At 48.9% G+C, this 15,193-nt stretch overlaps 1 protein-coding gene across 7 annotated transcripts in view; it reads left to right on the top strand.

The window, feature by feature from the left end:
• The window catches only part of kiaa0825 (KIAA0825 ortholog), a 685,054-nt gene that overhangs the window by 330,959 nt on the left and 338,902 nt on the right, over window positions 1-15,193 (top strand). For all 7 annotated transcript variants that reach the window (XM_072516291.1, XM_072516289.1, XM_072516290.1 and 4 more), the window contains 2 exons: window positions 11,493-11,648; window positions 14,455-14,549. In XM_072516291.1, the coding sequence (XP_072372392.1) occupies window positions 11,493-11,648; window positions 14,455-14,549 (251 nt within the window). The remainder of the gene's footprint in view (window positions 1-11,492; window positions 11,649-14,454; window positions 14,550-15,193) is intronic.

Here is a 15,193-nt window from a genome sequence, read left to right as displayed (position 1 = left end):
GTAGCATTCAATTAGGTTGATTTACTAATTTCTGACTTGTAATTTTGCTGATCATATAATATGGTTTTGGTATAAGTATGACTTTAAAAAATATATATATATTTATTAAAGTTTTTAACACAATTTTTCTCCCTTACAAACAATACCCCCCCCCCCCCCGTAACAAAAAAAAAGAAACGAGAAATCGCGCGGAGCAAGATATGTACATGGCAAAATAGTACAGCTTTGTACACTGGCTCTCTCCCGTACGTGCCAGTTTCCCTGACTCTTCATGTTATCTCTTGCTCATCCACCCCCCCCACGCAGCTTCCCCCCCCCCCCCCCCTCCCCGGACATGTCCCCCATCCCCCCCCCCCGCCCCCCCAGGTTGCAGCTGCTGCTGACCGACCTTCCTCTAACGCTCCGCGAGATAGTCTATGAACGGTTGCCACCGCCTGTAGAACCCCTGCGCAGACCCTCTCAAGGCGAACTTGATCCTCTCCAACTTTATGAACCCAGCCATATCGTTTATCCAGGCCTCCACGCCGGCGGGCTTCGCCTCCTTCCACATTAGCAAGATCCTTCGACGGGCTACTAGGGACGCAAAGGCCAGAATACCGGCCTCTTTCGCCTCCTGCACTCCCGGTTCGTCCACTCTCCGAATATTGCTAGCCCCCAGCTTGGCTTGACCCGGACTTTCACCACCTGAGATATTGCTCCCGCCACTCCTCTCCAGAACCCCTCCAGTGCCGGGCATGACCAAAACATATGGACATGGTTCGCCGGGCTCCCTGAGCACCTTCCACATCTGTCCTCTACCCCAAAGAACCTGCTCAACCTCGCCCCCGTCAAGTGAGCTCTGTGAACCACCTTACATTGTATCAGGCTCAGCCTGGCACACGAGGAGGAGGAATTAACCCTACCCAGGGCATTAGCCCACAGACCTTCCTCGATCTCCTCCCCCAGCTCCTCCTCCCATTTACCCTTCAACTCTTCTACCAGCGCTTCCCCCTCTTTCATCTCCTGGTGTATTGCCGACACCTTGCCCTCCCCAACCCATGCACCCAAGATCACCCTGTCTTGAATTTCTTGTGCCGGGAGCAACGGGAATTCCCTCACCTGTCGCCTCACAAAAGCCCTCACCTGCATATATCAAAAGGCATTTCCCGAGGGTAACTCAAACCTCTCCCCCAGTGCCCCTAGGCTCGCAAACGTTCCATCAATGAACAGGTCCCCCATTCTTCTGATCCCCGCCCGATGCCAGCTCTGGAACCCCCCCGGCCATCTTCCCCGGGACAAACCGATGGTTACCCCTGATCGGGGACCACACCGATGCTCTCATTGCACCCCTGTGCCGTCTCCACTGTCCCCAGATCCTTAGCGTTGCCGCCACCACCGGGCTCGTGGTATACTTTGTCGGCGAGAGCGGCAGCGGTGCCGTCACCAATGCCCCCAGGCTCGTTCCTTTGCAGGACGCCATTTCCATCCTCTTCCATGCCGCCCCCTCTCCCTCCATAACCCACTTGCGGATCATCGACACATTTGCTGCCCAGTAGTAGCTCCCCAGGTTTGGCAGCGCCAACCCTTCTCGGTCCCTACTGCGTTCCAGGAACCCTCTCCTTACCCTCGGGGTCTTATTCACCCACACAAACCCCATAATACTCCTGCCTACTCTCTTAAAAAGGCCTTAGTGATCACGATGGGAAGGCACTGAAAAACAAACCAAAACCTCGGAAGGACCACCATTTTGACGAATTGCACTCTACCCGCCAGCGAGAGCGGTAGCATGTCCCATCTTTTAAAATCCTCCTCCATTTGCTCCACCAACCTCGTCAGATTCAGTTTATGTAGGGCCCCCCAACTCCTGGCTATCTGGATCCCCAGATACCGAAAGCTTCCCTCCGCCCTCCTCAGCGGTATCCCCTATCCCTCTTTCTTGGTCCCCCGCCTGTAATACAAAGAGCTCACTCTTCCCTACATTGAGCTTATAGCCCGAAAACTCCCCAAACTCCCTCCGAGTCTGCATGACCTCCACCATCCCGTCCATTAGATCCGCCAAGTACAGCAACAGGTCATCCGCATATAGCGACACCCAATGCTCTTCTCCCCCTCGGACCACCCCCCTCCATTTATTAGACTCCCTCAATGACATGGCCAATGGTTCGATCGCCAATGCGAACAACAGGGGGGACAGGGGGCACCCCTGCCTCGTCCCTCGGTACAGTCGAAAGTACTCCGACCTCTGCCGGTTCGTCACTACACTCGCCACCGTGGCTCCGTAAAGGAGCTTAACCTAACTGATAAACCCTCCCCCGAACCCAAACCTACGCAGCACCTCCCAGAGGTACTCCCACTCTACTCGGTCAAAGGCCTTCTCCGCGTCCATAGCTGCCACTATCTCCGCTTCTCCCTCCACCGATGGCATCATTATCACGTTTAAGAGCCGCCGCACATTGGTGTTTAGCTGCCTACCCTTTACAAATCCTGTCTGGTCCTCGTGAATCACCCCGGGGACACAGTCCTCGATCCTCGTGGCCAGCACTTTTGCCAGCAACTTTGCATCCACATTAAGGAGCGAGATCGGCCTGTACGATCCACATTGCAGTGGGTCCTTGTCCCGCTTTAGGATCAAAGAAATTGTCGCTTCCGACATTGTCGGATGTAGGGTCCCCTCCTCTTGCCTCATTAAAGGTCCTCACTAGTAGCGGGGCTAACAGGTCTACGTACTTCCTGTAGAACTCCACCGGGAACCCGTCCGGTCCCGGGGCCTTCCCCGCCTGCATGCGCCCCAAACCCTTGCTCAGCTCCTCCAACCCAATTGGTGCCCCCAGACCAGCCACCTCTTGCTCCTCCACCCTCAGAAATCTCAGTTGGTCTAGGAATCGTCTCATACCCTCTTCCCCTGCTGGGGGCTGAGATCTGTACAGCTCTTCATAGAAGGCCTTAAATACCTCGTTTATTTTCGTCGCACTCCGAACCGTGGCTCCCCTTCCATCTTTGACTCCCCCTATTTCCCTCACTGCCATCCTTTTACGGAGCTGGTGTGCCAGCATCCGACTAGCCTTTTCCCCATACTCATAGGTCGCCCCCTGCGCTTTCCTCCACTGTGTCTCCGCCTTCCCTGTGGTCAACAGGTCAAACTCCGTCTGGAGCCGTCGTCTTTCCCCAAGTAATCTTTCCTCCGGGGCCTCTGCGTATCTCCTGTCCACTCTCAAAATCTCCCCCACTAACCTCTCCCTTTCCATGCCCTCTGTCTTCTCCCTATGAGCCCTAATGGAGATTAGCTCTCCCCTGACCACCGCCTTCAACGCCTCCCATACCACCCCTACCCGCACCTCCCCGTTGTCGTTGGCCTCCAAGTACCTTTCGATACACCCCCTCACCTTCCCACACACCACCTCGTCCGCCAGCAGTCCCACATCCAGCCGCCACAGCGGGCGTTGGTCCCTCTCCTCTCCCAGCTCCAGTTCCACCCAGTGGTCCAAAACGGCTATGGCCGAATACTCCGTCCCTGCCACCCTCGGGATGAGCGCCCTGCCCAGAACAAAAAAATCTATCCGGGAGTAGGCTTTGTGTACATGGGAAAAGAAAGAAAATTCCCTGGCCTGCGGCCTTGCAAACCGCCATGGGTCCACTCCCCCCATCTGATCCATAAACCCCCGAAGTACCTTGGCTGCCGCCGGCCTCTTTCCAGTCCTTGATTTGGAGCGGTCCAGTGCTGGATCCAACACTGTATTGAAGTCCCCTCCCATTATCAGGCCTCCTTTCTCCAGGTCCAGAATGCGCCCCAACATGCGCTTCATGAATCCTGCATTAACCCAGTTCGGGGCGTATACGTTTACCAACACCATAAGACCATAAGACACAGGAGCGGAAGTAAGGCCATTCGGCCCATCGAGTCCACTCCGCCATTCAATCATGGCTGATTTCAACTCCATTTACCCGCCCTCTCTCCATAGCCCTAATTCCTCGAGAAATCAAGAATTTATCAACTTCTGTCTTAAAGACACTCAACGTCCCGGCCTCCACCGCCCTCTGTGGCAATGAATTCCACAGACCCACCACTCTCTGGCTGAAGAAATTTCTCCTCATCTCTGTTCTAAAGTGACTCCCTTTTATTCTAAAGCTGTGCCCCCGGGTCCTAGTCTCCCCTGCTAATGGAAACAACTTCCCTACATCCACCCTATCTAAGCCATTCATTATCTTGTAAGTTTCTATTAGATCTCCCCTCAACCTCCTAAACTCCAATGAATATAATCCCAGGATCCTCAGACGTTCATCGTATGTTAGGCCTACCATTCCTGGGATCATCCGTGTGAATCTCCGCTGGACCCGCTCCAGTGCCAGTATGTCCTTCCTGAGGTGTGGGGCCCAAAATTGCTCACAGTATTCTAAATGGGGCCTAACTAATGCTTTATAAAGCTTCAGAAGTACATCCCTGCTTTTATATTCCAAGCCTCTTGAGATAAATGACAACATTGCATTTGCTTTCTTAATTACGGACTCAACCTGCAAGTTTACCTTTCGAGAATCCTGGACTAGGACTCCCATGTCCCTTTGCACTTCGGCATTATGAATTTTGTCACCGTTTAGAAAATAGTCCATGCCTCTATTCTTTTTTCCAAAGTGCAAGACCTCGCACTTGCCCACGTTGAATTTCATCAGCCATTTCTTGGACCACTCTCCTAAACTGTCTAAATCTTTCTGCAGCCTCCCCACCTCCTCCATACTACCTGCCCCTCCACCTATCTTTGTATCATCGGCAAACTTAGCCAGAATGCCCCCAGTCCCGTCATCTAGATCGTTAATATATAAAGACAACAGCTGTGGCCCCAACACTGAACCCTGCGGGACACCACTCGTCATCGGTTGCCATTCCGAAAAAGAACCTTTTATCCCAACTCTCTTCCTCCTGCCTGACAGCCAATCGTCAATCCATGTTAGTACCTTGCCTCGAATACCATGGGCCCTTATTTTACTCAGCAGTCTCCCGTGAGGCACCTTATCAAAGGCCTTTTGGAAGTCAAGATAGATAACATCCATTGGCTCTCCTTGGTCTAACCTATTTGTTATCTCTTCAAAGAACTCTAACAGATTTGTCAGGCACGACCTCCCCTTACTAAATCCATGCTGACTTGTCCTAATCTGACCCTGCACTTCCAAGAATTTAGAAATCTCATCCTTAACAATGGATTCTAGAATCTTGCCAACAACCGAGGTTAGGCTAATTGGCCTATAATTTTCCATCTTTTTCCTTGTTCCCTTCTTGAACAGGGGGGTTACAACAGCGATTTTCCAATCCTCTGGGACTTTCCCGGACTCCAGTGACATTTGAAAGATCATAACTAACGCCTCCACTATTTCTTCAGCTATCTCCTTTAGAACTCTAGGATGTAGTCCATCTGGGCCCGGAGATTTATCAATTTTTAGACCTCTTAGTTTCTCTAGCACTTTCTCCTTTGTGATGGCTACCATATTCAACTCTGCCCCCTGACTCTCCGGAATTGGTGGGATATTACTCATGTCTTCTACTGTGAAGACTGACGCAAAGTACTTATTTAGTTCCTCAGCTATTTCCTTGTCTCCCATCACAAAATTACCAGCGTCATTTTGGAGCGGCCCAATGTCAACTTTTGCCTCCCGTTTGTTTTTAATGTATTTAAAGAAACTTTTACTATCATTCCTAATGTTACTGGCTAGCCTACCTTCATATTTGATCCTCTCTTTCCTTATTTCTCTCTTTGTTATCCTCTGCCCATCACACCACCCACGTCCCTTGCAGCCTACCGCCCACCTTTACATATCGCCCTCCATTGTCCTCCTCAATAGTCTTGGCCTCAAATGACACCCGCTTTCCCACTAATATTGCCACCCCTCTATTCTTCGCGTCCAGTCCCGAGTGGAATACCTGTCCTACCCATCCCTTTCTTAACCTGACCTGGTCCGCCACCTCCAGGTGAGTCTCTTGGAGCATGACCACGTCCGCCTTCAGTCCCTTTAAACCCCCCCCCCGCCGACTAGCCATCTCCTTTTCTGGGCCAGTTCCATGTCCACGCCTCCCTCACCCTCCAGTCCCCCAGACGGGGGACCCCCGTCCCGACCACCTCGTCTATGTCCCATTCCCTTTCGGCCAGTGCAGCAGCAACCCTTTTCCTCCCCCCCCCTTCCCTCCCCCCCGCTAGACCCCTGTCTAGCTTTTTTGCTCCCCCCATGTCACTCCCGTAAGTCAGCTGACCCCGGCTACCCCCGCTATCCCATTGACCTCCCCGTGTGGGAGTTCCCCCTCCCACCTTTCTTCCCGCGCGCGGGAAAAACAAAGGACCCCGCGCTTTCCAAAGCCCGCTCCGCCCCCTCTGGCGCAGCTCCTGTCACGGCCTTGTCTCTCCCCCAGCCCATGTAACATTTCCTGCGCGTGATTGTGATTGACCCGCTATATACAACAACCATCACACATCAAACCTCAAATATCCCCCCCACCCTCGCAAACCCTCAGTTAGAGTCCAACTTTTCGGTTTGTATAAAGGTCCACGCCTCTTCAGGCGTTTCAAAGTAGTAGTGTTGGCCCTTGTATGTGACCCACAGTCGCGCTGGCTGCAGCATTCCGAATTTCACTTCTTTCCAGTGCAACACCGCTTTGGCCCGGTTGAAACCCGCTCTCCGCTTTGCAACCTCTGTGCTCCAGTCCGGGTATATTCGGATCTCAGCATTGTCCCACTTACTGCTCCGCTCCTTCTTGGCCCATTTCAGGTCCCATTCTCTGTCCGTGAACCGGTGGAACCTCACCGCCATCGCCCTTGTCGGCTCATTTGCCCGGGGCCTCCACGCCAGCACCCGGTGTGCCCCGTCCAACTCCAGCGGCCTCGAAGGGGCCCCCCTTGCCCATCATTGCCCCGAGCATCGTCCTCGCGTATGCCCCGGCATCGGCCCCCTCCGCTCCTTCAGGGAGACCCAGGATCTGCAGATTCTTTCTCTTTGACCTGTTCTCCAGGTCTTCAAGTCTTCCCGCCCACCTCCTGTGTAGCGCCTCGTTCTGCTCCACTCTCACCACCAGGCCCGAGATCTCGTCCTCGTTCTGACCAACTCTTTTTTTGTACCTCCTGGATCTGAACCTCGTGGGCCTTCTGGGTGATCCCTAGTCCTTCGATTGCCGAAAGCATAGGCGCCAGCATTTCCTTACGCATCACCTCGCGCTGCTCCTCGAAGCAGTGCTTAATAAACTCCTGCAGCTCCACTTTGTCCCTGGCCGCCGCCGTTTTGTCTTTTTTCCCCGGTTTTTCCCGTTGCTCCAACTCCTGCAGCTCCACTTTGTCTCTGGCCGCCGCCATTTTGTCTTTTTTCCCCGGTTTTCCCCGTTGCTCCAATGCCACTTTTGTGGCCGTTACGCTTCGAGTCCGTTTCATAAAAGTTGGAGGGGGACCTCCCTCTTACCTTGCCACGGGTTAGTATCGAAAAAAGTTCCGTTGGGACTCTTCTTGCGAGCCCGAAAGTCCGTGGTAGCGGGAGCTGCCGAATCGCGCGGCTCAGCTCCGCATAGCCGCACCCGGAAGTCAGTATAAGTATGACTGAATAAAATGTTGTCACATTGTTTTCAAAAACTTTTATTTAAAGGGAAATAAAATATTGTGCACCTATGTTCAACAATTGTTTCACCAATTTCTGTTATTTTTTAAAAATCTTATCACTGAGAATTTTAAATTTTAAATTTACTGCTATTGAAATAAAATCACATTTATAAGACTGCAATAGTCAGTATGGACCAAAATAACTTCACCCTTTACTTCAGGGAATTTCCTGCTCTTGTGTGTAGTTGCAAAGAGCAACTTAATACACAAATCAGATAGGAACCCATTTGATTCTGGATTGCCAATTCACATGGGTTCAGTCTACTGTGAAACAAGAGTTAACTGAGGGAGAAACTGCACATTGCAGTAATGATTCGCTGTAACACTGAAAAATCATGATCTCTGATCACCAGGCAGAGAGTTTGGTACATTTATATTTCAGAACTGTTTCAGAATTTGGCTCTGCAATACTGCTTTTCAGAACCTAGTTTAATATAAACTTTGCTGCTTATATTGGAAGGCAGTTTCTACAAGATCTAGTTCTGCAGTTCACATGCACTTGTTTTGTTTGGGCAAATTCAGCTTTCAGTGGCCAGAAAAATGGTTGTTTCTTCTTCTGAGGACGAGTTTGCATTCATTTTATGTTGTTATCGTGGATACACAGCTGCAAAATATCTCTACAGAAGCTATACTTTTGATGCAGAGTAATGTTTCCCTTTCCTCTGTTCATTGATCGCATCAGCTCTCAACCCACATGCTGAGGCTGTGCCCTCTGGTTCTAGTTTTCCCTACAAGGGAAACATCCTCTCCATTCCACTCTATCTAGGCCTCTCAGCATTCTGTAAGTTTCTATAATGAGATGCAAATAAATGATAATGACACCCGTGATATTTGGCGGTGGGAAAAGCAGGCTACTATTGACGGGCAGCAGACAATCGCTTCATGCTTTCACATCATTGGGAATTGAGCATCGGCCTCTCGTGAGATTTTGCGATCATATCCTCCATGAGTCCTGCCCTGATTCGGAGTAGAAAACCCTAGCCTATGCCTCTGAACCTCTTCCTTAGACCACCACAAAAGCATACAACAAAGAGCAAGGAGCTTTCTCTCCAGTGCCCTGGACAATTTGTAACCCTCAACGGCACGGTAGCATAGGGGCGGCACGGTAACATAGTGGTTAGCACAGTTGCTTCACAGCTCCAGGGTTCCAGGTGCGATTCCCGGTTTAGGTCACTGTGCGGAATCTGCACGTCCTCCCCGTGTCTGCGTGGGTTTCCTCTGGCTGCTCCGGTTTCCTCCCACAGTCCAAAGATGTGCAGGTTAGGTGGATTGGCCATGATAAATTGCCCTTAGTGTCCAAAAAGGTTGGGTGGAGTTGCTGGGTTACAGGGATAGGGTGGAGGTGTGGGCTTAGGTGGGGTGCTCTTTCCAAGGGCCGGTGCAGACTCGATGGGCCGAATGGCCTCCTTCTGCACTGTAAATTCTATGATAAGATAACGAACTGCACCAAATTTGATTATTTGGTCATTAAATCATTGCTGTTTCCGGGGCCATTCTGTGTGTATACTGACTGCAGTGTTTCAACAATACTCGATTGGATTGCAAAGTGCTTTGGGATGTCCTGAGTTCATTAAATGCTCTAAATAAATACACAATGAATAACAGGCGGATGAACACACTGAACCATGGGGGTGTGCATGATGGATCACGGGGAGTGTGCATGATGAAACACAGGGGGTGTGCACGATGAATCACAGGGTGGGCATGGTGAATTACGGGAGTTGGCATGATGAATCACAGGAGGTGGGCACAATGCACCACAGGGAATGGGCAGGATGAATCACAGGAGGGTGGGCATGATTGATCACTGGGTGGACATAATGAATCACGGGATGGGCAGGATGAATCACGGGGGATGGGAACAACTGATTAGGTGGGTGCGATGAATCTTGTGAGATGGGCACAATGAATCATAATGGTGAGTGTGATTGTTCACAGGATGGGCATGATGAATCATAGGGGGTGAGCACGATGAATCAAAGGTGTGGGGGCCATGAATTATAGGGGTGTGCACAATTGATCACAGACTGGGCTTGATGAATCATGGGGTGGGCATGATGAGTGATGGGTGGGCACGATAAATTATATGGGGTGGACATGAATGATGATGAGCTGGGCACCATGAATCATATGGGTGGGCAGCATGCATTATAGTGAGTGGGCACGATGAACCATAGGGGGGTGGGTAAGAATGATCATGGGATGGGCATGATGAATCCTAGGGGGTTGGTGAGATTGATCAGGGGTGAGCACGAGGAATCAAAGACCACAATCAGCAAGGATAAACAACGCCTATTCCACGATAGCCCTCAATACCAGGGCCCTGCAAGGCTGCGTACTTAACAACCTACTAACTCCCTATACACACACGACTGCGTGGCAAAATATGGCTCCAACTCCAGCTACAAGTTTGCTGATGACACGACCCTAGTGGGTCGGATCTTCAACAACGATGAGTCAGAATACAGGAGGGAGATAGAGAACCTAGTGGAGTGGTGTAATAACAACAATCTCTCTCTCAATGTCTGCAAAACTAAAGAGCTGGTCATTGACATCAGGAAGTATTGTACACACCCCTATCTACATCAACGGGGCTGAGGTGGAGATTGTTGACAGCTTCAATTACCTAGGTGTGCACATCACCACAAATCTGACCTGGACCACCCACGTCGACGCTATGACCAAGAAAGCACAACAGCGCCGATACTCCCTCTGGAAACTAAGGAAATTCAGCATGTCCACATTAACTCTTACCAATGTTTACAGGTTGGTAGTAGAGAAAGCATCCTATCCGGCTGCATCACAGCCTGGTATGGCAACCTCTCGGCCCAAGACCGTAAGAAACTACAGAGAGTCATGAACACCGTCCAGTCCATCACACAAACCGCCTCCCATCCATTGACTCTGTCTACATCTCCCGCTGCCTTGGAATGAGGGCAACATAATCAAAGGTCTCTCCCACCCTGCTTACTCACTCTTCCAACTTCTTCCATTGGACAGGAGATACAAAAGTCTGAGAACACGCACTAACAGATTCAAAAACAGCTTCTTCCCCGCAGTTACCAGATTCCTAAACGACCCTCTTATGGACTTATCTGATCTCTTCACACATTTTCTCTACCGAGTAGTACTCCTGTATGCTTCACCCAATGCCTGTGTCTATGTATTTACATTGTGTATTTTATGTTTGCTCTATTATGCATTTTCTTTTCATGTTCAGAATGATCTGTCTGAGCTGCATGCAAAACAATACTTTTTACTGTACCTTGGTACACAAGACAATAAACAAATCCAAAAATCATAGAGGTGGGTAAGATTGACAATGGGGTGAGCACGATGAATCATAGGTGGTGGTAAGATTGATTGTGGGGTGGGCACGCTGAATCATAGGGGGTCGTAAGATTGGTTGTGGGGTGGGCATAATGAATTATAGTGGGGGTGGTAATATTGATTGTGGGGTGGGCATGATGAATCATAGGGGGTGGTACGATTGATTGTGGGGTGGGCACAATGAATCATAGCGGGTGGTAATATTGATCATAGGGTGGGCACGATGAATCATAGGAGGTGGTAAGATTGATCGGGGATGGGCACAATGAATCATAGGGGGTGGTGAGATTGATCGGGGATGGGCACAATGAATCATAGTGGGTGAATCACGGAATGGGCTCCCCTCTCCCTTTCTGCTCTGTCAAGATTGTGGAGCTTGCATTGTGCACTTCTTGCCAATAGTGATACTAGAATGCTGATAAAGTTATATTGAATACGTCATTTACTGATTTAAAAAAAAAACTTTGAAAAGCATTAGACTTTAGATAGATTTGTTTAGGATTAAAATTTGTTCCACTTCTTTTTATTCAACATTAATATTTTCTCTTTTTTCACCTTTAGGATTGGTTGAAGGAACAAATTTATTCTCAACATTTGTCAGATGAGGAAAGGGTCCCACAGAAGCCTTGTCAACTGACTTTGCATGGTTTTCAGCAGCCTTTGCTGTTTAACCCTTTGCATGCTTTTAACCATATTGGTTCCAGTAACTTTAACCAGGTAAATTTTACAATAAAAGTGCAGTAGAACTAAAATGTGCATTATTCTTACTGGGCTGGATTGTCTGATTCTGAGACTAAGTGCTGGCACCAGCTTGGGAATGGTGGCCTTTTATGACTACTAAAATGGCACAAAATGGCCACCGATCCCCCATCTGGTGGGGGGCTAGCAGGCACACAGCATAGAGCACCCGGCTGCTGATATGGCCGGAGAATTGCCGGGTCCGTAGCCGCGCATGCACACATTGGCGGCCTGCAGAGGCCACGCCATGCAGCATTGCGCCAGCCATGCACGGCCCCGGCCTGCTAAATACTGTCCCCCTTTGACTAGGCTCACCACCCTGGACCACATCCCATGAGTGCCCCCAGACCCTGCCAAAGTCCCCCCAGCCCACGGATCGGCTCTCCCCCAACTTTGGCGGTACTGGACTCGGTCCACAGCCGCCACACCGAGTTCCCAACAAAAAATAGCATGAGAGACCCATGCCGACAGGAACTTGGCCCATAACGTCCTGAGGCCGTCCGTGCGGCGTACTCCTAGAGTACAGCATTTTAGAGGAGGCGGAGCATCGCAAAAGTGGCGTCGCACAGATTTTGCCGCCAGCGTGGACTCTCCGGCCGATCGGCGAATGCGATTTTGGTGTCGGAGACCAGAGAATCTCGCCCATTGTTTTTTTAAATTTATTATTTGCAGAATTTTTTATCATGCCATACCTCCTTTTGCCACAAGTCTGCTGCTCTGCCAGATCTGTTCATAGATCTCTGATGTCTGTCCTTTCAGCTATCTTCAATGAGATATTGTGCCACCTTGACATAACAGACTTCTCAGTTTTCTCTCCACTGTGTAAAGGAAATTCTGTTTCCTCCTCCCAGTGTCTCTCCACACAGGATGTAAATGGAGTAGAAAATCTAATCTTCATTCTTTCTACCCCACGGTAATGCCTATTGGTACTGAACTTCTTTTGTATATTATTTTGAAACATAGAACTAAAGCCTATGTAAAAAAATACTAAACCATTTCCTTTTTGTATACTTGAGTATAAGAAACACCCACGGAACAGCACGGTAGTACAAGTGGATAGCACTGTGGCTTCACAGCGCCAAGGTCCCAAGTTCAATTCCCTGCTGGGTCACTGTCTGTGCAGAGTCAACACGTTCTCCCCGTGTCTGCGTAGGTTTCCTACGGGTGCTCCGGTTTCCTCCCACAGTCCAAAATGGTGCACGTTAGGTGGATTGGCCATGATAAGTTGCCCTTAGTGACCAAAAAGGTAAGGAGGGGTTATTGGATTACAGGGATAGGGTGGAAGTGAGGGCTTAAGTGGGTCAGTGCAGAGTCGATGGGCCGAATGGCCTCCTTCTGCAATCTTTATGGAACGCGCGGAAAACAGTTGGAGAACAGCCGGGTCCGTGCTGCACATGTGCAGGGTTGTCAAGCTGCAGCCGCGCGTACGCCTACACCCCCCACACATGCACCGATCGCACCGGAAAAGACGGCTCTGCTGGACCACGTACCCGCCCATCCTGACCCCACAGTCCACCTCCTGGCCACACCCCACCCTTCCCCTAAGCCCTGGCAGATGCCCTCCGGCCAGTGGCACGGATCTTGGCTGAGTGTGGCGGTGCTGGACATTGGACATGTGGCGGTCCGCACGCCCTCTACCTTTATCCGCAGCCGCCACGCCACGACCGTTGAGACCATACATGGCCCGCGCTGTTGGGAACTCTGCCCATCGGAGGCTGAACATCATGGGTGGGCCCGCTAATGACATTCCAACTGGGTTGCGACTGCGTGCAGCATGCGGCTCGATGACAGCATTTTGGAGGGGGTGGACCATCACGACCCAGCGTCAAATCGGCGCCTGCCGCGATTTCGGCATCGGGAGCCTTTCTCAGCCCAATCGCCCTTCCCGGTTTCGGCAATGCCTCAATTATCTCTTCTGTAGCCGCAGTGCCTATTTTTTAAACCAGGTGTTTTAAGAACATTACTGCAGCAGATATATACACACACAAATGCAGGTGTTTAACCATTTCTGCACCCAATACATCCAATTCAATATGTATCTGAAATACCCACATTCAACACACCGGTCTCACCCGACGTCCCCTTCTGGTACGATCCAACTACTCCCCATGGTCTGACATGACCCCCCGCCCCTTCCGGTCCAACCCAACAGTCTCCCCAACCACCTAAAGCAGCGTCAACAATTTTAGGACCCCAGTTTTTAACATTCAGTTCTTGTGATTGCAGATTTTTATCCAAAATGTAATAGGGTAAAAATGTATTAGTCATACATTCCCGTAGAGTGCCATGTCCAACCAACTACAACACCGCAGCACAAATCCTGAATTTCACATTTTATTTTGGAGTTATAGATCTCCTCTGGACTCCGTTCAGTTGATTTTCACATAGTTGTTACTGTTGAGCTCAACTTTTCTGTAAGGTTTTTACTCATTATTGTTCATCTTACTCACAGACTTCCTTGCATACATAATTTTTTTAAAGCTCATACAGGGACTGCCTGTAAAAGTAGGTGGGAAAAATAACATTGTGGCCTGAATGAACAGCAACAACAAAATTGATTTAGCTTTTTAATAACTAATGAGTACGTACCCAAATCAATTTATAAATGAATTGTCATCTTATTGGAATAAAAGCCTTTTCCCTCTTTATGATTGATATCTTCTGTCTCAACATTTGTTTAAGACCTCGTCCTCTCTGTTTAGTCCATCACAGCTGGAGCTGTAATTTACTGACCATGTTATCTCTGATTAATAGCTAACAATGCCTGATTTTCATTTATCAACAGTCAGCTATAACTGAGTGGAATTGGGATTGGTCAAAAGTGCTGCATAGTAATCTAGGACTGAGTCAATTCACCTTCAGGGCACTGCTAGCAAACAGGTAATAGTTTATTTTCAGAACTGACTGTCATGTTCAGTTTATACATTATTTTATTATACATACTCATGTGGCATTTCTCCAAGAAATAAATGCTTGTGTGATTTGTGCAGCCAAACTATTTCATAAATCTGATCATAAAAGCATGATTTGGCAGCAAACTGTTAGCAAACAAATGGATTTATGCTGTTTTAAAAAAAATTTAGGTTACGAATTCAAGCTTTAATTAAGGAAAATTAGAAATATGTACAATTTTAAAATATCTTTCTTTGATATTTCATGTGCCCAAATCTTTCTTTTTGTTATTTTACGTTAATCCAAACATAATTTAATAGAAGTGTGCTTTTGTGTCTTTGGAATTCCCCCTCCATTTTACTGGAAATTGTTGCTGATTGTACTTTAATTTTAGTACTATCCAGTTTATAGTTAGTTGACATTTTATGATCCACATTGTATTCTTAATTCATACAAACTATAGTACATACTGGATGGTGTCTAAAAGGAAACAAATATTTTATATGCATCTTCAGTAAAATCAATTTTACTCTCTGTTTCTTTCTACCATATTCATTAACTTCCACAGAATTCATAAGGTTTTATATTTTTCCTTTTCCGGGCGTTAGTACTAATCCTCGTGGTAATTCAGT

The sequence above is a fragment of the Scyliorhinus torazame genome, chromosome 9 (genome assembly GCF_047496885.1).
Source record: "Scyliorhinus torazame isolate Kashiwa2021f chromosome 9, sScyTor2.1, whole genome shotgun sequence".
Lineage (NCBI taxonomy): Eukaryota > Metazoa > Chordata > Chondrichthyes > Carcharhiniformes > Scyliorhinidae > Scyliorhinus > Scyliorhinus torazame.
This window is presented reverse-complemented; position numbering and strand designations above follow the sequence as displayed.